The sequence below is a fragment of the Channa argus genome, chromosome 5 (genome assembly GCF_033026475.1).
Source record: "Channa argus isolate prfri chromosome 5, Channa argus male v1.0, whole genome shotgun sequence".
Taxonomy (NCBI): Eukaryota; Metazoa; Chordata; class Actinopteri; order Anabantiformes; family Channidae; genus Channa; species Channa argus.
Window position 1 is genome coordinate 28,634,443 of NC_090201.1, and position 25,433 is coordinate 28,659,875.

General features: G+C 40.6%; 2 protein-coding genes and 1 long non-coding RNA gene across 3 annotated transcripts; 2 read left to right on the plus strand and 1 right to left on the minus strand.

The window, feature by feature from the left end:
* The first annotated feature begins 703 nt into the window (after window positions 1-703).
* On the plus strand, window positions 704-7,661 carry LOC137127892 (uncharacterized). Its single transcript, XR_010914479.1, has 3 exons — window positions 704-929; window positions 1,024-1,124; window positions 7,458-7,661. It is a non-coding gene; the product is annotated as an uncharacterized lncRNA (long non-coding RNA).
* Window positions 7,662-7,727: 66 nt separating this feature from the next.
* Window positions 7,728-13,252, minus strand: oser1 (oxidative stress responsive serine-rich 1). The gene is made up of 4 exons (XM_067505429.1): window positions 12,872-13,252; window positions 11,260-11,369; window positions 10,267-10,383; window positions 7,728-9,021 (listed from the first exon to the last, which is right to left on the minus strand). The coding sequence occupies exons 2-4, from the start codon at window positions 11,334-11,336 to the stop codon at window positions 8,082-8,084; spliced, it is 1,134 nt and encodes a 377-aa protein (XP_067361530.1). The 5' UTR covers window positions 11,337-11,369; window positions 12,872-13,252; the 3' UTR covers window positions 7,728-8,081.
* Window positions 13,253-16,096: 2,844 nt separating this feature from the next.
* Window positions 16,097-23,065, plus strand: manf (mesencephalic astrocyte-derived neurotrophic factor). Its single transcript, XM_067505147.1, has 4 exons — window positions 16,097-16,317; window positions 17,583-17,710; window positions 19,147-19,288; window positions 20,905-23,065. The coding sequence occupies exons 1-4, from the start codon at window positions 16,230-16,232 to the stop codon at window positions 21,087-21,089; spliced, it is 543 nt and encodes a 180-aa protein (XP_067361248.1). The 5' UTR covers window positions 16,097-16,229; the 3' UTR covers window positions 21,090-23,065.
* Window positions 23,066-25,433: the final 2,368 nt, after the last annotated feature.

The window sequence follows — 25,433 nt, forward strand, 5'->3', positions numbered from 1 at the left end:
ATGATCAGATATAGATCGATATGAGAAATCAAGAATCAAGATTTTAAAACATTGTATCCTCAAATAAAACACGCTCTTCAGTTTACTATCAGATTAAATACTGGTAGAATTAGTTCTAAAGTTTAGGAATTTCACATCCAACAAATGAAATTACCTTCATAAACAAACACGATGATGATGAGGATGGTGGTGGTGCCACTGTGTCAAACATTTGTGTGTGTGTTTGTGTTCTGCTTGTTGTTCATGTGGAAGCATTTAGAGCTGCCAACCCCCCCGAAGCACCTCCCAGGGAGCACTGTGAACCGGCACAGAGGTCAGAGGTCGCATACGAGGGGTGAGCAGCAGGATGGAGTCCAGGCCTCCCAGAAACAAAGAGCAGCCGAAGACAAACGGCGAACGAAAGGAGCATTTTCGTATGTTTAGCTTTCAACAGAACCAACAGAGGTCTGATCCGTCTTCAAAAGTAGCAGTACTGCAGTAATAAAGTGAGTTCTGTGATTTCCTGATAAAGCAAAGTATTTAAACACTTTTAATAATGTGAATGTCTATAAATCTGAAATGTTAGGAGCCACATCTCCTCATCTGCCCCTTGTTGATGAGTCTGTCTGGATCATAACATCTATCATTCAAAGGCTTTTCTCTGGACTCGTGTCTCTCTGCTGCATTCTGTCTCTGTCTGTCTCTGGTAACGGTATCTCTCCACGTCTTTTCATCTGTGACACTGTAGGAACCTGATCTGACGTCCTGCATTCCTGCAGACCAAACAGGAGGAGGCCTTTAGGAAGTGGAGCAAGGCGAAGGACGGAGGAGGCCCGGCAATGTTTCAGCTGCTAAATCACATTTACGACGTTTGTTAATGTGCGGATAAGTGATCCTCTGTGGATCCCGCTGCAGAGCCGACTCATGGGGTGAAGTGAGAAGTGATAAAGGTCAAGAAAAATAATCTCAAAGCTTCAAATCTTAGTATACAATGATTTTAATTTCTATTTCTGTTTTTGATCAGTTGTGTCTTGCACTTTTCAGGACTGAGGAAAACCTGCTGAGGATGAAACCGCTCGTTCTCCTCACAGAAAAAACTAATATAACATCTACATCTTCCAGCTCCTCAGGTGTCACAGAGACAGGTAAGACCTGTAAGTGTTACATGTCTTTAAGCTCGTTTGCTGTTTGACGACTGAATTCTGTGACATTTAAATACCAACACTAACACTTTCTTTCTACAGTGGTGAAGGCAAAGAGACGCTCTGAGCCCCGTTCAATAATCCATCTATTGTTCCCACTGATTGTGTAACTCCCCAAAACAGTTGTATTGCTCAGTATTGTTAAATGTCCTCGATCAAATTGCCAGTGTGGTTGTGTAACGGTCAATCTGCTGTGTGTTTGCATAATGACAAACAGACGTTCTTGAACTCAGCCAGTTGTCATCTGTCATTATGTTCTTCAACTCACCGCTGACAAACGCTTACATACACAAACATGCACGTTTCATTTTTGTCTTCTTGTGCATTGTGAACATTGCGAAACACTTAATTGTGCCCACAGTTATTTCACGAGTGTGAAGACTCCCGTTCCACCAGAAACATTTTGGTCAAGTCTGATTCATAGAGACAGCGACATAAACACTTCACACCCTGTGCAGAACCAACACGGTCAGACTTTAGTGAAGAAGTGAACCGAGAACGAGTGACACATTAACCGCTCGACCCTCCTGTGCTCTGAGGTAAACGTTAACTGAGCTTTAATCAAAGCAATACAGGGAAATAAATGATTGTGTGGACTCCTGGCTGGTCTTTCAACAAAGCTTCACATTGTTAATAAAAGCCACAGGTACCTGCTGTAAATGGTTTTAAATAAACCAACCAAAAAGAAATGGGCTAAAGAGCAGGGGTGGCACTACCACGAGTACCTGCTTAAAAATAATAATAAGTAAAATTCTAGGTGCTCCAAGATGTACTTCGAGTACAAAAGTACCCGTAGTCTACACAGACAGATTTACTGATAAAAACAATGTATTTAAACACGGTGAACCTGATGCCGTTCATAACGTGAACGTACGAGTCTGGTTCAGATTTGTTCCACATGTGCCACATAAATAAAGTGTCTGCAGAAATGTGACATGTTCAGGTCCTAAATGACGTATCAACATGTACTGGAAATGCCAAATGTTGAGCACAGACTCTCAAACATTTAGAGCAGATTCTCCTCCCACCCCCTCGTTACTGCTGACCAACACAAGCTTGTAAGCTCTGTCAGGTTTGATTGCCATGGTGGGTCCATGTCCAGTCGGCCTGCCGCCTAATCCATCCGTGGTGCTGACAGTCTCGCTTTTAAACTAAGCGAGTCCTACTGTACATGATCACAGAGCAACTCTGTCACTTTTGGTGCCTGCAGTGTCTCCTTCACATATTGAGATTCTACCTCCCCTGGAGAAGGTAAATACTTCAGAATACGAGTTGTGAATTCAGAGGCGTCCAGCTACAGATCACGTACCAGTAATCGAGCTTTGTTTAGAGATGTGGTTTTTACGGTGGTTCGTGAGACCTGCTGTGCATCGGCTGCAGGATGTTTCCCGAACGCTGCAGACAGCGTGAAGTTCCTCAGAGACGCTGGGTGGTTTCTATGTGGTTTCTGACAGAAAGAGTGTGTTCTCGTCAGTGAGGGTTGACTTTCACTGTAGTGGTCGGCTGTGGATTTCCCCCTCACGTTCACACCCTCGTTCATGTGAGAAAACAAAACAGAGCTGCAGAGGGAAAATCGACCAGCAGGCATCCGACTAATTAAAGTCAGGAAAACTGTAAATACTGTTTCTTTTAGCAGTTTGTGAAGTGATTTTCAGGCTTTAGGTTTGCTTTTTCAGGCATTTGGTTGTTAGTGTGTTTACTGTTGCATTAGTGTCCCAGTAACAAGCTAATATTATTATTAGGGATATAGGTGTGTCCTAAGTGTTGGGGCTATGGAACTACATAATGCTTTGGGGGATGTAAACAGGAAGTAGTTTCATTGTGATGTGGGCTATAACTGAAGGTCTGTAAAGTCCTACTCTACATGATCACAGAGCAACTTTATCCAAAACTAATGCAAAAATATGAACATTAAAAATCAGTGGTGGACGGTAATAGTGTACTTATGTACTATTTTTAGATGCTTGTACTGAGTAAGACTCCGCTACTTCATACTCTACTTGTTCCTTACTGATTTCTTTGATGACGCACCACATATCTGGCTTCAAGTCTGAAGTTCAATTTCATATTAGGGTGTGTGACAATCTGTGAGAACCACGTTAAACACCATAATGTCACACATCTATAATCATTTGATCCTTTATGGTTAGAAAAGTACTGGTATTATCACAATAACTGTCGAAGGAAAAAACACACGCAGCTCATGATTAGTTTGGCTGAATCTGACTCACACTGCAATTTTAAAACCCTGACAGGGTCCTGCCCCTCAGCTTTCCTCCCAGCTGTCATTGGGTGAGAGGTGGACACATCACAGGGCTGTCACATGGCTTTTCCTAGTTCTTTGAACTGTGGCAAAAGTTCCCTCTTTTTCTGTGGACAGACAAGAGGAAGTAGGAGCCATAAAAGTTCTCTGAATGCTCTTCTGAGCAAAGCTCCTTGAGTTACGTATGTGCACATTGATGCGTCAAACACTGAGCCAGCGCAGTGGGGATAGTGGAGAAGTGGATCGAGGCTTAAAGCTGTGGTAATCTTTGCCCTAGGACTGTTATTTTATGAAGTTATTATTCTAGAAATTCAACCATTTAGATTTAGAAGATGTAGTCAGTTTATCCAAATGTATAAATTCGATCCAGTTCTCAGCATTGTGATGTCACCAGTTAACCGCCACGTTTTATTCTAAACTTCATTCTAAACACAGACCGTTTAGATGCTGCACTAGCTCTGTTTTTTGGTTTTTTTAAGTCAATCATGAACTTTTAGTTGGTCTTGATGGTCGTGAAAATCCTACCCCCAGTCCCTGACATAAGCATTTCTTAGTTCTACAGTTGGTGTCACCCTGAAACCAGTTGCCCTAAATGACAACAGCTTCCTCAGCTGTTTGAACACAAAAAACTGATTTGAAATTAGGCTCCGAAACTGCCTTGGGGAAAAGGGGTAAAGTAGGTGACTCACCAAGCTGACAGGCAGCTTTCAGTCATAGTGTGTACTGCACTGCTATCCACAGTCAGACCCTCGTCTGCGGCCTTTTAGCCGTTTCAGCATATTGAATCAGCAGCAGACAGAAATGAGTTAAAAGGACCTTTGATGGTGTGGGAAAGAGGAAGTGACAGGAAGCTTTTAACACGAGTTCATTGAAGATTCTGTAAAAAAACCTGCTTCTAATTTCCAGTGAATGTTCATGAATAAGATTTCTAATGTAATGACAACTCCGAGGAGTGTGATGGAAAGATGGAAGGAGAACTGTGAAGAGTTGATTAATGAGGAAAATGAATGACAACAAAGAGGTGACTGGTGTGGAGCAGGAAATAGCAAATATTAGTAGGTCCTGATGACATACCTGTGGAGGTATGGAAGTGTCTAGGAGAGGTTTTTGATTAGATGCCCGAGGAATAGAAGACAAGTGTACTGGTGCTGATTTTTAAGAACAAGGGAGATGTGCAGAGCTGTGGCAACTACAGAGGAATATGATGATGAGCCAAACAATGAAGTTGTGGGAAAGAGTAGTGGAAGCTCAGCAGAGGTGAACATTTGTGAGCAGCAATATGGTTTCATAGCTAGAAAGAACACAGATGCAGTATTTGCTTTGAGGATGCTGATGGAGATGTACACAGAAGGTCAGAGGGAGTTGCATTGTGTCTTTGTAGAGTTAGAGAAAGCGTATGACAGGGTGCCGATAGAGGAGCTGTGGTATTGTATGATGACGTCTGGAGCGGCAGAGAAGTATGTTAGAGTGGTGCAGGACATGTATGAGAGCTGTAAGACAGTGGTGAGGTGCTGTAGGTGTGACAGAGGAGTTCAAGGTGGAGGTGGGTCTGCATCAAGGATCAGCTCTGAGCCCATTCTTGTTTGCTCTGGTGATGGACAGACTGACAGATGAGGTTAGACAGGAATCTCCATGGACTATGATGTTTGCAAATGACATTGTGATTTGTAGTGAGAGCAGGGAGCAGGTGGAGGAAAATCGTGAGAGGTGGAGGTCTGCTCTGGAAAACAGAGGAATGAAGCTTAGCCGCAGCAAGACAGAATACATGTGTGTCAATGAGAGGGACCCAGGTGGAACAGTGAGGTTACAGGGAGCAGAGGTGAAGAAGGTGCAGGACTTAGGGTGCAAGTACTTAGGGTCAACGGTTCAGAACAACGAAGAGTGTGGAAAAGAGGTGAAGAGGCGAGTGCAGGCAGGTTGGAACAGGTGGAGAAAAGAGTCAGCGAGAATAAAACGAAAGGTGTTCAAGACGGTGGTGAGACCAGAGATGTTGTTCGGCTTAGAGACAGTGGAACTGAAGAAAAGACAGGAGGCAGAGCTGGAGGTAGCAGAGCTTAAGATGTTGACGTTCTGTCTGGGAATCAAGTAGAAGTACCACCTCAATTTCCGTGCTCAAGATGAATGCAGTAATTCTTCAGCAACAATAATTTCTCTGGGCATTAAGAATTAACGAGAAAATAAAAAATATATATACTATATATTTTCTATTTGTGGTTCCTGCAGAAATCTAAAATGTTCAGGTGCTGAGAAAAAGTATCATCAGCAAAATCTACTTTGATTACCTAACAATAACAGACACAATGGGACCAGTGAGCTGCAGAACCTGTAAGACATCACTGAAAACACCCAGAATGACAACAGCAGTGTTGTCCAGCCTGTTTCTGCAACAGAGCAGAACAGGTTTTATTGCTTTCCCACAGTTTGGACACACCCTACACAGCCCAGCAGAGCAATGGAATACAACCAGAAAAACAGGAGACGTGCTGCCCCCTGCAGGACGATCAGAGAGCTGCACACCATCACTGCCTCTACCAGTAGATACAAAAAACAGAGACATGTGAACCAGTTTAGACTTGAGCACTGAAACAGAGCTGACACAATAAGCATAATAACTGACTTTTTCTTTATCGTCGGTCAACAAGCTGCAAACAAACCAGAATCAGTTTGACTGTCTGATTTCTCAGTTGCTAGGGTCATGGTTATGGTGGTTAATTCCTCTTGTTTTTAGGACCTGCAAACCAATCTGAAATAAAAGAAAAATAAAACCAGGAAAAACCCAGAAACAAACTGATGATGAATGAACATATGCACAGTATGAGCCCTAACACACGACCAGCTACCATAAAAAGACTTCAGAGATGCAAAACAATGGCAGAGGCAATTAACAGCCTCAAAGAGACATCAACACAGTCAATTAGAACTAATAATGTTAAAAAAAGATAAAATAATAAAAAACACAAAAAAGCGACCAGGACTAGACACAGAACGGAATAAAATGACTTATTAGCAGTTTTTGTCTCTAGTCTGGGGCAGATTTTTCTTAATCCGCCCATGTGTTCAAATTAAACCTAAAATATACTGTGTGCATAACAATCACACATGATGATCAGCTGCACTTTGGTGACAGGAGCAATGTGAAAGGATGTCTGCTAGAAAAACACCTGGAGTTAGTGCCAGTTAATGCTACAGTGCAGTGGAAACACCCAAGACACATTTTCTTATTAAAACCGAGCCAAGCACACTTGAAAGGAAGCGGTGTTACTTCCTTAGCGAATATGCACAGCATGTTTGAACAAAATCCAACCCAGAAAGACTCGACGCAGGGGGAAAAAGTACCTAAGAGTATGTTTCACATTCTCATGTAACCCAGCGGAGTTTCTCAGCCCTGCTCTTCTGAATTCTTTCAAGTATTTCAAAGCAAACAGCAGATGAAGTGCAGAGAAGCTGTGGTTGAATTGTTTACCGGCAACAGCAAGCGCCGCTGTGTTTCAGGACGGAAAAGGGGGCAATGTCCAGTGTGAGATGGTGAGCAGATAGTGAGGACTCACCACAGAGATGTACTGCATTTCCGTCGTGCACCAAGTGAAACCACAGAGGAAATTCCCTAGAGACAAACTAATTTCTTATAACTTCAAAAGGGTAATTTACAGTATGTAGAGACTTAAAGGACCTAAAACAAGTTATAGTATTTTTAAATCTATTAAATTTGATGCTGTTGAAATGATGAATGCACAACTCTGGTCCAGATTGGTTCCATATGTGCCTCATAAATAAATCCATCCATACATTGTCTGTCACCACTTATCCTATGTGGGTCACGGGAGGGCTGAAGCCCATCCCAGCTGTCATCGGGCGAAAGGCCTGGGTCCCCCCTGAACAAATCGCCAGTCTATCACAGAGGCACAGAGAGACATACACAGACAGACAGACAACCCTTCACACTCACATTCACCCCTACGGGCAATTTAACATTCACCAATTAACCTAATATGCATGTTTCTGGGCTGTGGCAGAAAACCGGAGGAAACCCACGCAAGCACAGGGAGAACATGAAGACCCCACACAGTAAGGCCACAGCCAGCTGGGATCCACGAACTTCTAGCTGTGAGGGGCAGCTCTACCCACTCCACCACTGTCCTGCCCTCATAAATAAACCTCTCTGCAAAAAAAATAAATAAGGTTCTCATGGTTATTATTCTCGTGTATATCAGAGAGAAAACTGGATATAAATGTCAACGTGTGTCTGCGTTAACTAAGGAGACAATGACAAATTTTCCCACAAAAACATTTTGCCTCTTTATTGAGTGAAATTAAATCCAGACAGGTGACACTGAAGGTCACGACACTACAAACATAATCACACCCTGCACCAATAGCTTTGGCAACTTTGTCTGTTAACAGAAAATCTAAATGATTTATTCAGGAAGAACAGAGGTGGAGAGGTGGAAATCAAAACTAATGAGAAACAGCTGGTGGTAAAGTCAGGATTAGTGCTGTTAACAATCAGATAATGCAGACTTTAAATTACGAATTTCATGTCAGAGCCTTATTCTCTCTACTGACTTTCCTTCAGAACCACCTCAACAACAGAAAAAATCTCTTTACCTTTTTTCCTTATTATAATATTTTTTTGTTTTTCAAGTGTACATCATCTCAGCCATGTGTGACATCTTCTTAGGGATGTATAGATAATATTCCATGTAGCCAGAAAGGTCCTCTATCGTGATGTCGTCGACGTAGGCTCGGGCCTGTTCCGAACACGAGCGAGGAGAGCCAGATGACAACGATGAAGGTGACGACGCTGTGGCGGCATTACTGCTGGTACTGAGAGTTCTGGGGGTGTCACCGTGGCTGGGCAGACTTCTCTCACACTCCGAGATGACATCGCGGAGCCCCGTGAAGGAGTACACCTCCACGCCGTGCCAGCCTTGGCGATAGGACTGGCACTGGCACTGGGATTCAGCCCCCGACCTGTTCTCCTCCTGGGAACCTGAGCTCCTTCTTTGAGCACAGGTGCAGGGAATGTGGGGGCCCTCTATGGAACCATTGCTGTGGAGCTCTGACAGAGCTCGGAAGTCGGCAGCTTCAGCAGGCCCAGAGCTTCGTGCTGCACCTGCTCCAGATTCTTCTCCACTACAGGCACTTTTTTCTGGACCATTCTCCTCATTTGACTGGATGCCGCCAGAGCGTCCCCCATTTTGCCTGGATGATGCAACCGTAGTAACAGTGGGGATCTCTTGTAAGGATGTTGAGGAAACCACAGCTCCAATGGGTGTCTCATACCTAGTACAGGACCCAAAAACCAGAGGAGAGATGTGGCTAGTAGTGGATGAAGAAAAGAGCTCTTTCGGAGATGGGTGAGTTGCGGTGCAGGTGGTTCTTCCACTGACTGCAGGAAGAGGCGCTGCAGGATCAGGCACAGCAAGGCGCTGGTGCTTCAGGCAGCCACTAGAGGTCGACAGTGCAGATGCTGCTGCGGTGCTGCAGTAGGTGAACTTTGGAGGATGGAGGATGGGGGACTTGGACCTCCGACGCCGCTGGGTTCTGGATGCTCCTCTGGAGGTTTTCCTTGTACATCTAAAGAGGAAGAGAGAAACAGGATGAGCGGAGAAGAAAGTAGGGGAAGAAACAATAAAAGAAAACTGTGTAGTAATCATGATTTTTTTTTAAAAGGGCTCTGTGAAAATGTAAAACAACAAAAGTGTCCAATAGCTCACATCCAGTACATGTGCATGAATCCAGCTTTGTGGCAGTGGCTGTTGCAATTAAAGCACACGCAAGAAAGTCGAGGACAACAGAAAGTTCCTTAAGTTTTCCAGTGTGAGCGGGTAGGTTACAGAGAAACTCAGTTACATTTGTTTCTGTTGGCTAACAATGAGTATAATACCTACTATACATTAGACAACAGTCTGTGCCCCAGCGCTTATAAAAGCCATTTTATGATCACGTGTAACAAAGGACCAGGTTACTGAGAACAAAAGGGTTTTATGTTCGGCTATAATGACATTGCAGATTGAGTTTTTCTTAATTGCATAGCCATGCAGTCCTCAAGCTCTGAAAACCAGAGCTTTTTTTGGGGGTTTTCCAGTTTTGGAAAATTGGGATTTTTGGAGAAACAAATTTGGTTTGAAGAACAAAGAGCTGAACCTCAGAGAAAAGGAAGTGTTAAAATGTGGTTATTTTTTTCACTATACAAAGTCTGCAATACATGTTTTAATCCTAGTATCCTGGTACCTACCAGTTCCTTTTTTACTAACTGCAGGCTCCTCACACTCTACTTTAGATCTCCACACGCTTTTCATTTATATAAAACATGTTGAAAATAACCTTGAGAAATAGGAGAATGATGATCTTAAGACTTTAGCAGAGCAGACCTTGCCTCCCTGCTCAACCAACATGAGGTTGACATAGTATCAGGCACAGTATCAGAGAGGTTTTACGAGTATACGTACACAAGGGCAGTATCAAAGAGGATATTGGTATCAGTATCAGGACATCTCTAACAAAAACGATCTGTTTGTTTAAGCTCTGAGATCAACTGGTCCACCAGTTACAAAAGGCCGACCAAATGGGACTTTCTAACCCTTTGTTATGTTGCACACAAAGCCTGAGCTGTTTTAAAGTTTAACTAAAAAAAACAACTAACCCCCTCTTCTCCAAGTTATCAAGTATTTCATACTTTGATGTCAAACAATATGTCTGGAGAGTCATTTAACACACTCAATAATAAGAACTTAAGAGTCATTAGAAATAGTTGACTGACACTTTTTTGTAGGCTAAGTTTTCTGTTGACAAGACAACATTTGAATTAGCTCAACCTACCCATGCCAGTTGTCCTTGGGGCAGCTGAGTTTGGGCTTTACGCCGACTGTGTCGGGACCAGCTCGTGATGTGGCTCTAGGAGCTAGTACCTCGGAAACACTTACAGCTCCAGGTAAACTGGATGGAAGAGAAAACAACAACGTTTTAGGGAATTCGCTGGTGCACATGTCTCTCAGTAATCAACAAACCAGAGCTGTATCCACAGCCATATTTGTGATTTTGTACAAGCTCTGGTTTTAGTGATACGTAATATATTTGTTGCTATGTAACATATCCTCTATGCAGAATACTAACTTAAACATATTATCAAATATATTTTTAGATTTTATTAGTGTAATGTTTCTAGATCCACTGAAATTACATTTCATTCTGTTTGTCACTTCAAGTGAGCAACACAGAATGACAATAAAGTACAGTTTCAATCTAAACCCTTGTTAATTCATTATGATCTACTAGTCTGCCAATCATTTTCTGGATTTATCTTTATTTCTACAAAATCTCAGTGTTTATGCTGGTCTATAAGATGCACATATAATTTTCCAGGACACCAGCAGACGAATTCAGAAGTCTTTTGTGTTCGATCGTTAATATCTCAAAAAGATTGTTTACTGTCACTGAGGACTAAGCAATGCAGCACATTTAATACATTTCAAGTATTTTTACCTTCAGAAATAAAATGATCTCTAGATATTCACAATAGTTACCAATATATTTATCAATCAAATAATTGTCCAGAGAGACAGTGTACAGCTGCACTGATCTTTTGTGTGTTCAATGCATATTTTCAAAAAATATGTAGGCCATTCACAAAAAGAGCTGTTTTCTAATTCCTGTATTTCCTTGTGCTTCGGATGATGGATGACGGGTGATGTAAAACCTGAATGATGCCACTAGCCACATTCCACTCTACTTGTTAACAACAACTAGCATTTTAAACAATCCCCTGCCAATGGCATAAAACATACATCAAAAAGTGGCGTTGCTGCTATTTACCTTTCAGCATCAACCCTCAGCTTTTTAAATGCGGTCTGCAGGGTTTCCTCCTCGCAGTCCTTCCCTCCTGCCTCCATGGTGGGAGGAGGCTGTTCTGACCAGCCACCCAGCTGAAACACAAATACACAACACTAATTCAGTAATGAAACGATATTCTACAGCTGTGTGCTACTGTTGATTTGATTTATTTGTTGACAAATATAGACCCAACAGATTAAATGTCCACAATATGAGCTGGATCTCAACGTTTCCCATGCTAACAGACTTTTTTAACACAGTTACACAGTTTCCGACTGTAAAGCCCTCATGGTGCCGTCCATTTGTACTCAGAAGTCAGAATTTCTAAGTTACCAGTAAAAAATTTTGACTGAAATGATCTCTGAAGTCAGATCTCTGACTCAGAAATTTAGGCGAACCTGAGCAACTCCGACCTCAAAATCCAATATGGCTGCTGCTTTTATCAGCGGAGCCAAAGCTGTAGTATTACTGTTATGTTATTAGCACTTCTGTCTTATTTGTGTTTGATTAAAACACTCATACACATGACACTGGTTCAGCTTCTATTGGTCTGTGGATATGTTGCTACTGTACTTAAAAATAAAGCGCATGCATTGTTAAATGCTACCTACAGAGAACACAAATGTGTTCACATTTGCCAATCATGACATTGTTTTGCGCAAACAATGAATATAAACCATTAAATGTTAATGTTTACTCCTTTATTTCCTGTTGATCAACTAACAATTGTGGCTATAATAGAGATGTCATTGTTCCGCTGCCCTTGCCAAGATGTGAGAAGCAATGCAGCTAAATAATTAGGATGTTGAGTAACAATCAGCAGAAAAAGGGGGTAACGAGATGCACATTTTCAGTCGTAACAATTGTAGCTATTTTAACAGGATTCATCATTCTTCTCCATACATGGCACACACCTATACCCCCATCAGGCATTACATTATGACCACCCGCACAAAATATTGCCATCCAATACAGCAGCTCTGCCATAAAATATACTTTTCAAGGGTATAAAAATGTCATTGTGATATTTCTTCTTTGTGATTTATTATTCATTCATTTTAAAACATATGGCCTAAACATTAGAACCATGTCAATGCAGTCCATTAGGACTCCAGCTCCAGCTCTGACTTCAACAATAAACACAAAGAAGAAATATTACCTTAATGACATTTTTAACTTAAAAGCTGATAAATTATAACTTTGTAAAAGTAGATTTATGCTGTATTGGATGACAATATATTTTACGGGTGGTCATAATGTTATGCCTGATCGGTGTATGTAACGCTAGATATTAATTGACAAAATTATCGGTAACGTTAGATTACCCGAAAAGTATAACTGTAACTGTAGCCGTGGTTAAGAGTTTTTCATACAGACTTTTACAATTATCCTTAACAATATTGCCTAAACCACAGAGACAACATTAGCAACCTCTGCATGTAAACAGTGGATTTCGTAAGCCTTCCCACCCAGTTGGCTAACGTTAGCAACATACTTTGACTGCTAAGCTAAGTGGCTAGCTCACCAAAAGACGTTGCTCTAAACGCCTCGGCATAGTTTAGAAACATTAGAAAAAAACGAGGGTAATACTCACGGTTCAGGAAGTCCTGGTCGCAGTAAAGAGAGGAATACCCAGGGCATAAAGGTTGTTTCTCTAGCAACAGGCCCTCGAATGTTGACTAGCCAGCGAAGCTAGCAACAGCTAAGGCGAGCTAAAGGGACTGAGGGGCTAGCTTTGGAGGCTAGCTCTGTTCGACTGTGTCCCTGCAAAAAAACACGACCTGTACCTTTAATAGGAACTATTCCTGTAATTTGTTAGACTCGTGCCAATTATGGACTCACGATTCAAAGTCTACTGCGGAGAATAACAACAGAGATGAGCAGACACCAATGCCCGATTCTCGACTTTTCTCGTTCGTCTACTTGTTTACAGTCGAGTCGAAACAGTCGCAGTGACTCTGCAACAAACCCTGCTCCGGTGACGTCAGCAGCCATAAACTCACCGTGACGTAACTATCTGGCTATACACCGATCAAGCATAACATTATGACCACCTGTGCAATTATTTACAATCCAGTACAGTGGCTCTAATGTTTTGGCCAATGAATGAGGTGGCAAGAACTGTAGAACCACCTCTGTTTTTAACTTTTCATACTTCTTCTTAGGCAGATTGGCATTTGTGCATTTGATCTTCCACTGCATCCACTTTCCTAACCGATTCCAGCTGCAGCACGTCTATGGAGACTAGTGTACACCTTTAAAATAAATCTTTATCTTTCTCTCATAGAGAATTCTACAAAATGTAGTTTTTGTTTTCCAATTGTTATTTCTAATTTAGGCCCACACTGAAAATGACAGGCCACTCTCCCTCTGCAGCAAGAGCCAAATATAAACTCATACATGATACATTTTAGAGCATCCCCTTTTGAATTTCAAAAAAAAAAAAAAAAACTGAATGACACAGATTTGTTAAACAACAAGCTAAGTTTAGCTTGCAAAAATGACTTGACCATTATTCTGGGATTAAATATGCTAAAATATTTTCAATTCAACTTTATTTATATAGCGCCAATTCACAACAAAGTCATCTCAGGGCACTTTACAGAATAAAGTCAAGATTATAAAGATATATAAAGAGAACCCAACAATTCCCCCTAGAGCAAGCCATAGGCAACAGTGGAGAGGAAAAACTCCCTTTAAAGAAGAAACCTCCAGCAGAACCAGGCTCAGGGTGGACGGCCATCTGCCTCGACCGGTTGGGGTGAGTGGAAAGGGGAGAGAGAAAAGAACAGAGCAACAAAAAGCAACAACAAAACATCGGGCAGATTGGTAGGACCAGTAGCTGCACGCTGGAAGACACACAGCTTCAAAGCCGGGGGACACCTGCAGAAAGGGACAGAGAGAGGGGGACAGAGGAGGACAAAGACAACTACGGGAGAGAACACACAGAGTTAATGACATACAGTGGTGAGAATTGCTGGATGAGAGGAGAGGAGAGATGGTCAAGAGGAGGAAAGGAGCTCAGTGCATTGGGGGGTGGGTCCCCCAGCCGTCTAAGCCTATGGCAGCATAACTATAACTAACTATATGCTTTATTAAAAAGGAAGGTTTTAAGGTTTTAAAAATATGAATTGTTTGTTTTGCATCTCAAACATTTACACTTCCCTGTTATGTAAAAAACATTAGGTCAGCATGTTGTGGCCTATGTAATATAGTCTCTATTCAGATTGGATAGATTTTCTGTTTTCTTATAGAGTTTAGGCACATATCAGTCTGTTAAAACACCTTCTGCATTAATCTTCTCTCTGTAAAATTACAAATTTCCAAAAGTGATGTGTCTACAAGAAATTTGTGTGCAAGACATACATCTAACTTATATTCTCACTGCATATATTAAGAAGTATTATCTTTGTCATTAGTATTTTTCCAGATGTTTTCTGACATCCAGGCAGTAATTAGTGAGGATTTCACTGCAAGGAAATCTTAAAAAACATTAAACTTTACAATTATGTTTCAACAACTAAACTAATTACAACTTGAAAAAAGAAACACAGCGCCTGAAGCATAGGTCACTGTTACATAACAGGCACCAGGCAGCTTTGTGCTGTGGAGAACACAGCTTGGCACAGAAAACTAAATCCATATGAGATACTCCATGCTCTCAAAGGTACTTTTCTGATAATAGACTAAAGATTAAATAATCATTCTGTGATGGTTAGTTACTAAGGACAATACTTCAATTTTCCTACTTTCACTAACACTCCATTACACATTAGAATACATGGTAAATGTTCTGCACTTACATAGCACTTTTCTACCTATTGGCGCTTAAAGCGCTTTACACTGCTTCTTATTCACACTCACAATCACACACACGTTCACACACTGATGGGGGAGCTGCTATGCAGCTGGCCAACACTCATCGTGGGCCAACTAAGTTAGGGTTCAGTGTCTTTGACATGTGACCGGAGGAGCCAGGGATTGAACCAACAACTGCGAGACTGGTGGAGATCACCACAGTCGCCCCAATAAAATATTGTGCTTTTTAAAGCTATAATTATTTTACTTCTTACTACTTTTCAGGGAACAACCATCACTTTTAACAGTCTTCAAACTGGAATTCTGTAAGACAGAGTAAATGTAATGGTTGTTCCCAGCCTTTGTGAATGAAAATGATATCACAGTTATAGTTTTATGAAGGAAAAAAAAAACAAAAAAAGTCACCCACCGCAGCTATATAACTGAATGATGTCTTTTTATTTGTTTTTGACCAACAGTGGAGCTCAGTGGCAGAGGTGGATGGCCTGAATTAAAATCAGGTTCTGGATTCACAGATGTTGTTGGTCAGTAGACACAACAGAGCGGAACAATGCCACAAGTAAGTACAATTTTTTTAAAAGTGACGTATTTCTACTTTCTTGAGTATTTCCTTTTTTCGAAACTTTATAAATTGGCTCTACAAAATTGGAGAGCCAATATGCTTTCATTCCGCTACATTTATTTGAGAAGTACTTATTTACTAATTACTTTTTAGAATCACATTAAAAAACAGCATAATTGTAAAACTTTATAGACCTGCACTGTGACATTCAGCATCTACCCATCAGTTTGTAATATAGATAGATGAATAGATATTTTATCACACAATGCAAATACATTACGAGGGCACGCTGCGGCAGTGGACCAATCAAACGTCGCCAACTGGACGTTGCTCCCGGAATGTTCTGCCTCCATCCAATCAGAGGAAAATGCGTGTTAGTCTACAGATACGTTGGACTTTTTGACCAATCAGAAATTATAGTATCAGTTATAGTATGACGTGGCACCGGGAAGCCCGCACAGTCATCGCACTTTACCGGCGTCCGTGGTGAAGTCTGGTGGCGATTCATGACACACGTAGTGACAACGGTCAATGGTTTAAACGTTTATTTACTACAGTTCTACTAGTCGAAATGTTGCGTTTATGCGGGTTGTCGGTGGGTCTTGTTCTCGCCCTGGTGCCGTGTCTCGCAGAAGGCCTCAAAGAGGGAGAGTGTGAAGGTAGGTCTGCGTGTTAGCTTCCGCTAGCTTTAGCAACAGCTTAATGGCTGCCTGTTTCACCAACAGCAACTCTTTAAATATTACACAAAGCAGAAACTTTCCCACGCAGGGCCTGGAGATATGATATAAAGTATAGAAACAGCTGGTGATGATGTGCTATAGCCGCAGATATCAATAAGATTCTTCACTTCTCCACATCGGATTCCTAAAGGGAAAAGCTGGCTCTCTAAGCTGTCGCTTGGCTTCTTTTAAACACTGTTTTGACCTAAAATCCTGTGATTGGAGAAAAAAAAAGCTCTGAAAATGTGACTTCAACCAGTCTACCGGTACCTGGACAGACAGTAACGTTACACCAGCTCCAATCTGTGCTTCTCATAAAGCTGAGCATCACTTTCTGAGAAAGGACACCTCAGAATGCCATTTAAAACAACAATTTCCTCCTGTTAGAGTCCTGGACGCCTTAAAGTTCAGTGGTGAAAGAAACTTGCACATGCTTTGTTGAAAATGTGAATGTCACAGTGTAGAAATACGTAGGTAAAATTGTGTAAAGCATGGGTATATAATATTTGCATATAAACAAATCACAGTGCAGAACAGGAAATTTCAAAATGCTCTCCTGTACGTCCGTTAACAGTTAGTTTCAGCTCCATGTTACTGAATTATGGTTATTTATGCATTAATGTGTACATGAATGCTGCAAATGGTAAAGTGTTAGCATATCTTTATCCCAAGACATGAGCATTTAAGTGATGATAATATTTGATTAGAGAGATCTCCAAAGTATCTACGTTTGTCAAGTGTATATATTGTCCTTAATCGTACTCGAGTGCTTTCATGGGAATAAATGTAATGAGTTAGTTTGTATCACTACCAAAGACATCTCTATCTTCAAGTCTATCTTCAGGTGTGTGAAGGTAAAATATTCTGTCCGTTACCAAAGGAGGTACTTTAACCTTCTAAACTTTCCTGTCCGTGTAGAAATAACATGAAGACAATGTTTTGTGCCACAAGTCAAATGCAGAGTAACATTACACACAAATACAAGTAAAGCAAAGACATATTATGTTTGACCATCAGTTACAGGTAACTAGAGCAGCTTTGCCGTAATGGACAAAAAACATTCACATTAACAGAGCAGAGTAATAGCAAAGAAGGATTTGCTTTTTCTTTTAGCTAATTTCAATGCCCGGATCGAACTCTGATACCTCAGGATTGCTATGGGACATCTCCAATTACGTTGTCCTTATTGTGTGTCTTCTTTTTAGTGTGTGTGACCTTCCTGGGGAAGTTTTACCAGTCACTTAAAGACGACAATGTGAAGTTCAACAGTGCAGACATTGAGACGGCCCTCATGAAGAGCTGCAAAGATGCTAAAAGCAAAGAAAACCGTTTTGTAAGTAAACTACAGACTCAATTTGGAAGTGGAGAGAGTGGAAGTAGTGCCCTGAGTTTTTAGTTTACCTCTGACAGCAACTGAAATTGCCTCTCAGGTGGGAACAGGTGATAACAAAAAGCTGGTCTGGATAAAATCTTGGTTCCAGACAATAATTTTTACACACATTGTGTAACATAATTATTGACAATTTGGGTTCAGCTGATGATGTCAGATTAACCCGTTTAAATAAATTTTTCCATGCTCTACCAAAATGTAAATTTCGGCATTTCTAGATGTTTCCAGAAATGTATATTGTGAGTAAAAGCTCCTTCATGCACAAATAATTTATGAATATACAAGTCAGTGATCAACACTTTTTACAATCTCCGTGAGTAAAGTGTAGTTGCTGTATACAATTCTAATTTTACAGTACAGCAAATGATGTAACAAAATTATTTGAGTCAAATTGTAGTCTACCTAAAGTAGTGAAGGCAACAGGTAGTAAGCAGCAGGCCCTACAGATCAGATACTGTACATAACCTGGAATTATAGTGACACAAATGTTCAACTTGTTGCTGTTCAGGGGAACAGTAGTGCAGAAAATACTGTGTCGTTGTTGGTTGTGCACGTGAAGAGTAGAGAACGTGTCCTGACTGACTTTACCTGCAGGGTTTCAGTTTTTCTGCTGCAACGTCACTGTCAGCATGACATTAGGGATTTTTTTGACCTATTAGAACAAAAAAAGGTTAAGGTTGAGCAACTAGTAAGTATCCTGCTGTAATATTATGTTAACAAAAGTGGTGCAACAAAGGGATTTTAATAGCTATATATGATGTACAGTGTCCTGTTACAGCTTAGATCAATAATTCTCATACTGTTAAGTATTTTATAAGTTTTTAACTGTTTGTGATCCCAGAGGAGATCAATACACTCTGGAACATCAGTAAAGTGCAGTTCATTGTTTGTATCTGGTATGATTCAACAGTCCTGTAATACATTTTTGGGATGCTGTTAAATTATTTTGCCACACACAGAGATATATGTTGCCCAACCCATTCATTTCATTTGGACTAAATAACTGAAACCATTAAGACAGATCAACAGCTGCTTTCTCACAGAGTACAGCGTCTCCATGACCACACAGGGGAATGCACTCCGACAACTGTTTAACACAAACTGAACATTATCAGCATCATGATGGAGGATTTGTGGCAGGACTTAGTTTTAGCTTGCTGTACCTAATATTAAACTGCCAGCTGAGCATACATTGTTTTTTACAGATGTATTTATACAGAGATTATATTATAAAACTCTTCCTAAAGCTTTCATATTCAGTGGCTGAGATCTATGAAGAATAAATACTAACAGAAGTGGACTAAAAGCCACTGAGAGATGTTAACCATATGAAACAGTCTAATTGCTTAATTTTTCCTCTCATTATTCCACATGTCTAGTGTTACTATATAGGGGCAACAAGTGATGCTGCCACCAAAATGGTCAATGAGGTGTCTAAACCGCTCAGCTACCACGTCCCCGTGGAGAAAATCTGTGAGAAACTTAAGAAGAAGGACAATCAGATCTGTGAGCTGAGATATGGTAAGAGAAGAAATCTTTTGTTCCACTTGTGATGTGAAACTACTAGTGTGCATGATGTAAGACCAAACAAGTGTTTAAATCCTGCAGGGGTCTTACTCCAGTCATTAATGAATGGCAGGCATTATTGAAAATGACTTTATGGAGCACCCTTAAAGCCATATGGTTAGCGACCTTTGCTGGATGCGATGCCCTATATCTGTCCTGTTTCCTGTAACATCCTAATGTGTATAAAGGCAGAAATGCCTAAAGGTTCTAAGAGAGTTTATTTAAGCTGAACTGGCTTGCATAACAGTTCTGCTTGTTACTGGCTCTAACAAGCTGAATTGGCTATTGTTATTGCTGTAGTAATATTACATAGAATATTGAAAGTGTAAATATCATCCTATTCATCCGTTTTAATATGCGAGTTATCATGTGTTAGTTATTTTCTGAGTGCAATATTTAGATACTCTCTGTACTATAGCCATGAATGAAAATGACACAAATAACCCAAAGTGAAGGATTAATTAATGTTTATCTCTTGTGAATGTGAAATGACAAATCAGTGCCACTTTTACTGCTATAATTACTAGTTGGGATACATTAAACCCACAATTCCCGTCTGTGCAACTTCATGATGCACATCTTATACCTTTTGCAACCACAGCTATTGGATACAGAGTGTTGTCATGAACCCCCAACATGATTCCTGCATTAACCAAGCATCTGAGAATAAATCCTGAAGGTTAAACCCAATTTTGTCGGTGTGGAGGCTTTCTGTGTATACGTAAAGCGTAAAGTGGTACTCAGTAAAGTAACAATGTAGCCAATTGTATTTAACTGCAGATCAGTAATATTATTCAGCTGTGTGACATCCTGTCATTGGCCCAGTGTTTCACAGCCTGTATCAGTGCTGCCATCTTGCAGCACGGTTATAATATGGAATTTATTTAATCTTCAACTGTGCTAACCTGTAGTGACACCTATTGTTAGGGACTTGTAACATCTTATCTTTTCAATAAAGCTTTACTGTAGTTTTTTTAGTCGTTTTTTAATATCAAAAGTGAGTGCATAAAATATCAGACCTAAAACCCTTTGTCATGATTTAGATTGGAGAAGTGTGAAATAGGAAACTGTGCCAGAACAATGATCAACGTTTGATTTGATGCCAAACCCTCAGTTTCTGAGATTTCTTTATTTTCCCGTTCTCACACAATGTCGGCCCTTAACTCAGTTTTTGCAAAAATCTCTTAATAAGCTCATTGTGATCAATCTCTTCTGATGCTGAATGTTCTTGCATGTCAGTGTAATCACTGTCCTCTGGTAGGTATGGACACCTCTAAATCTCTCCTACATATAAGACGGTCATTTTCAGATTTTATTCCTTTGCCTGAGAGTGGAAATGACTGTTACATTCACTAGTTTGGCATAATTATCTCCCTGCTTTTCAACTCAAATGCCAAAAAGGACCACATCTGTCACACAGAGTGCTTTTGACAAGATAACCAAGTAACCCAGTTCAGCTCATCCAGTCTTCCTACAATGTTTGCACTTACATCTGGTCAGATGACAAGAAGCATTTAGAGATACACTGGGACCGCTGCTAAATAATTTCTTTCCTTGAATGTCCCATGTAGACAAACAGCTGGACCTGACCACAGTGGACCTAAAGAAGCTCAAAGTGAAAGACCTGAAGAAGATCTTGGAGGAGTGGGGCGAGTCGTGTAAAGGCTGTGCTGAAAAGTCTGACTTCATTCGCAAAATCACAGAGCTCATGCCCAAGTACGCCCCTGCAGCTGCCAAAGCACGGACAGATCTGTAACGAGGACCAAAAACAACCACACCACTATGGACTTGATGTGCACCAGACTGTCACTGTCCAGTGAGGAGGAACAGGAGAGGACGACAGGGGGACCTTTGTTTGACATGTTTGTCTCAGTCCGTTTTTGTTTTGGAGGGTTTACACTTATCTGGTCGTCCTACACAGACTCTGAAGTGTGTGTATATATATTAGTGTATTTACAGACAACTAAACTTTTAAATTAAGTCAGAGGGGAACGAGTAGCGTTTGCCTGCATGGCATAGAACAGTGGCACTGATTAAAGGGGACGTTAAAAGCAGGGTTTGTGCGGTAAGTAGTCAATCCATTTCAAAATAAATGTCTAGGTAGCTGCTATAATCCACAACAGCAGAATGTGTGTTGTTCCCAGTGCTGCTGAAAATTTCCTGATGGACCCAGGATTTGAATCTGCAGGTTGATGATCATTCACCCACATCTCCAGCCTCTTAGCACCCCGAGACCTCTTGCCAGCATGCTTTATGGAACGTCATCATGTTTTGAAGAATATCTTTAGGTCTGTAATATTTATAACTTCATTTTTCATGGCATCCTGAGGAGGAGAAGTGCACATGGATGCTGGTTTGCAACCAAAGGAGTAGGTTGACATTTTGGCAAACAATTGACTTCTCTCTAATTCTCTTGAAGCTACAGCCAGCAACTGCTTGGCTCTGCATACAGACTGGACAGAGACTGAAACTGCTAATCTTTGTCTATACAGTACCAAGCTCACGTTATACCTCATTTTTGTTTAAGTATAACCATGTCCCCAAAATGTCAGACCTTTTGTGTTGGTGTAAATAAAAGCTTCTGAGACATTCAAATGTCCAACACTTTCCCCTCATCACCTCCAATTTAGTTTGTTTTAAATTTATGGTAAAGTCGCCCATAAGCCAGTCAAAATGTGCAGCTATTAAAAATAACTTTTTTTTTTTTCCTCTTTTATTCGTGGGGCTTGGATTGGAACAGCATTGTGTGGCCTAGTCCATAAGCCACTGAATTAGCCTGAATACGGTTTACAGCAGCAGAAATGCAAAATTGATTTCTAAAACTACTTTACACTCAGTGTAGTGAGAGGGGAACCAGAAACGTACACTTAAGGCCACGTGCTGGTGCATTTATTCCAATGAAAACAATAGTTGTTTGGATGTACAGTGGGTAAGAAGAAGGGACCGAGCTGTCTAAGCTTTTGTAGCTGCTGTAATGTCACACTGTCTGGAATAAAGGGTTTTTCTAGAGGAAAAACATGATCCTTACAGAACATAGGAACTATGGGAACCTTTAGTACATTTACAATTCACTAGTTTCAACCGAGGAAGGTTCCCCAGTCTCTACACTCTGAGCACAGTAAAACATATGTAGGTAAGATATTTATTGAATTAATTTTTATGATTTTCCTTATTAAAATGTAACTCTTTATCTTGCTTTCATGAGGGAAATTTCTTTTGCTCCCAATAATCACCTAGGTTCTTTTTCCATTTCTGGTTCAAGTATTATTACTTATAAAATCCACCTCAGATTTTCTCCTGCGCACCTCCCACTTCCAAGCAGCACTGGGATCACTGGCAAATAATCCAATCTGGAATTGGACAACCTGATTAAGTCTAATATTTTTTTTAAAAAGTTGATGGAACGTGACCTAATGTTCAAAGGTTTGATCCCACTCACCCACAAATTCAGCTCTTTAGAGTAATTATGGTTTCTGAACATGGGGAAACCTTTTTATCTAAATGTTTTCTTTCATGTGTTGCAGTAATGTACAATTTAACTGGCCCCCAACCTGGACTGGTGTGTTCCAGAAGAGAGAGAAATGAGTAACTTGTAGTGAAATTACATGATAAAATGTTTAGTAAGGCTACAAGAAATGAAAAGTTAAAATATTCTATTGTTTCACATTGTAAGGCCTGGTCGTTTGTTACTACTGTACTATTCGACTTTTTCATTAAAATATGGAAACACTGCAGGGTGGTTTAATATCTGGGTACATGCTTTACAGTATATGTGCATATAAATAAGGATGGAAGTAATGTGTACATATGTGTGCAGATCTAAATGAAGATGGATATGAAGGAATATAGCTTAAGTTATGAGTTTCCCACTTTGAGGACTGTTTTCTTTCAGACTCAGTTGCATCTTTGTTGGAAAAATTAAGATGTTAAACTGTTGCAGCTGCTAACTGCTAAACTGCAGGCCCTGTGAGTTACAGGCAAGTGACTATTTAACAGAACTGCTCAACACACACACACACACACTGTGTGGAGGTGCTCGCTTTGATAAGAACAGGGCAGAACAACGCTGTTGAGAATATAAAGAAGTGTTTTTAACTGTTTCGATAGTCAGTCCTGTAATTTTGCTTTGCATGCTTTATCTCCTTGCTGCAAGTAAAAACCTTTTAACGAGAGTCCAGTGACTTTTTGAGTAAAAATTTATATACAGCTTGGTCCTTCGAGCCGGAGCCCAATACCTTACCAATACCTCCGCTCAGACTTAGAACTGAAACCGTGCACGGGGGAGTCTTGGACTCCTTAACAAAGACCTCCAGCTGAATTACTGATAAAAAGAGGCCAGTCTCTGCTGAAAGGAGGTGAAGTGACGGGATCCTACAGAGAAAAATACAGAGTGAACAGAATCACTGGACCCTCAGGTAAGAAAATTTACTTTTGTTTGAATGGAAGTAAGTGTGATTTAGAATTGTATTATCATTATGGATTGGGTCAGGGTCCCCACAACACACGGTAGCTGAGTACGGCAATAGTCCACAGCCTTTGTAGGAAGACTACTGGTAATAAATAACCTCATGCTGACGGAGTTCGAGTCTCTGGAGGAGAAGCACGTCAAAGGTAAAAAAAAAGTGTTTTTCTTACAATTTTGTGGGGAGTAGTTATTTACCAGTGTCCTGGTAAGAAAACAGATAGTGGCTGACCAACGAAACGGTTTTCACAGCCAGCAAACAGCTTGTTACCACAAACAGCTTCTTACCAGCTGGGCCGGTCACTCGGGTGTACTCCATACAAAGTGGCTGCCTGTGAAAGGGCAAATATGGGGAACTCCTGTTGCAAGAAAATAATGTCAAATATTTTAGAAAAATTGAAAAAAAAATACACAAAATATAAATATAAAAATATATAAAACAAATAAATAAAAATATGGGTTTTTAGGGAAGTTAAAAGTATTAGAGTGTAAAAAAAATTAATGCAAGATATAGAGGTTGAGTGTGGAAAGAGTGAAAAAAGCAGAACATAGATGGTCATGTGGAAGCAAGAATGTGGTTGAATAAAGCAAGAAGAAGGAAGCAAGAAGACTCGGACTGATTCAGAAAGAGAGACTTTAACTTTAGTTGATGACAAAAATAAAAATGCAGTCACCAAAGCAGAAGACATCCAGACACACATTTTGTCAGACTAAAAGAAGTATTTGATGCACACAGTGGAGTCCAACTCCATGACAATGCAAATAATGACAGTCCGTATGAACAACAACTCAAAAATGCTTATTTAAAAGGCTCATTGCCTCGAATAAGTAGTTTTGTGACAAAACACACGGTTGACCACAGAACAGCTCACTTAGCAAACCTCAGAGACTACGCCAGACATGCACTTTAGAAAAAAACCAAAAAAGGGCAAGAAAGGCACAGTGTATTACCAAGCTGATGAAAATGAGGAAGACGTATATCTTGTAGAAGATGAAAGTAGGGAGAGGAAATGGAGCTATCAGGGAGGACACAGAGGCAGAGGAGGATATAGAGAACATAAAAGTGAAGGTTGTTGCTATGTGTGTGGGAGGAAAGGCCATTGGGCCAGAAATTGCAAAGACAAGAAAGAGCCTGATTCAACATGACTAGATGACTCCCCATATCAAAACCAGGGAGTAACTCACCACATTCCACACCACACTAACAAACAGACTGAAGAAGTAATGACCTTTGACCGTGTAGAATCCATGTTGCTACGAGAAGTACGGCCTGACGTAACAGTAACGATAATGCACAAATACACAGGTGCATCTCGAACAGTAAAAAAACCCCAATGACTTACCTGACCTAAAGCCATCAGATCAAAACATCTATTTCAAATCTGAAAATGGGAAAATACATTGTGAGAATCAATACCCGTCAAAGTAATTGATAAAGAAACATAAAGGTCATGTGTGCCAGACAGTGTTATCTGCTGTGTGCCCATGCAACTTATTAGGGAGAGAATTACTACAGGCATTAAATATAGCTGTGTACCACACAAAGATGGGCTGAAAGCTCAAAGGCTGCATGAAACTCACGTTTGTAAAGGCACTGGCACGGTACACTATCGGTACAGCTTGGATTTAGGTACAACT

Excerpts from the sequence above, each read along its gene's own strand:
- manf (XM_067505147.1), top strand. The coding sequence starts at position 16,230 with ATGTTGCGTTTATGCGGGTTGTCGGTGGGTCTTGTTCTCGCCCTGGTG. Across the intron at positions 16,318-17,582 it reads CAAAGAGGGAGAGTGTGAAG|TGTGTGTGACCTTCCTGGGG; the intron begins GTAGGTCTGCGT and ends TCTTCTTTTTAG. Across the intron at positions 19,289-20,904 it reads GATCTGTGAGCTGAGATATG|ACAAACAGCTGGACCTGACC; the intron begins GTAAGAGAAGAA and ends TGTCCCATGTAG.
- oser1 (XM_067505429.1), bottom strand. The coding sequence starts at position 11,336 with ATGGAGGCAGGAGGGAAGGACTGCGAGGAGGAAACCCTGCAGACCGCA. Across the intron at positions 10,384-11,259 it reads CTGAGGGTTGATGCTGAAAG|TTTACCTGGAGCTGTAAGTG; the intron begins GTAAATAGCAGC and ends TCTTCCATCCAG. Across the intron at positions 9,022-10,266 it reads CCCAAGGACAACTGGCATGG|ATGTACAAGGAAAACCTCCA; the intron begins GTAGGTTGAGCT and ends CTTCCTCTTTAG.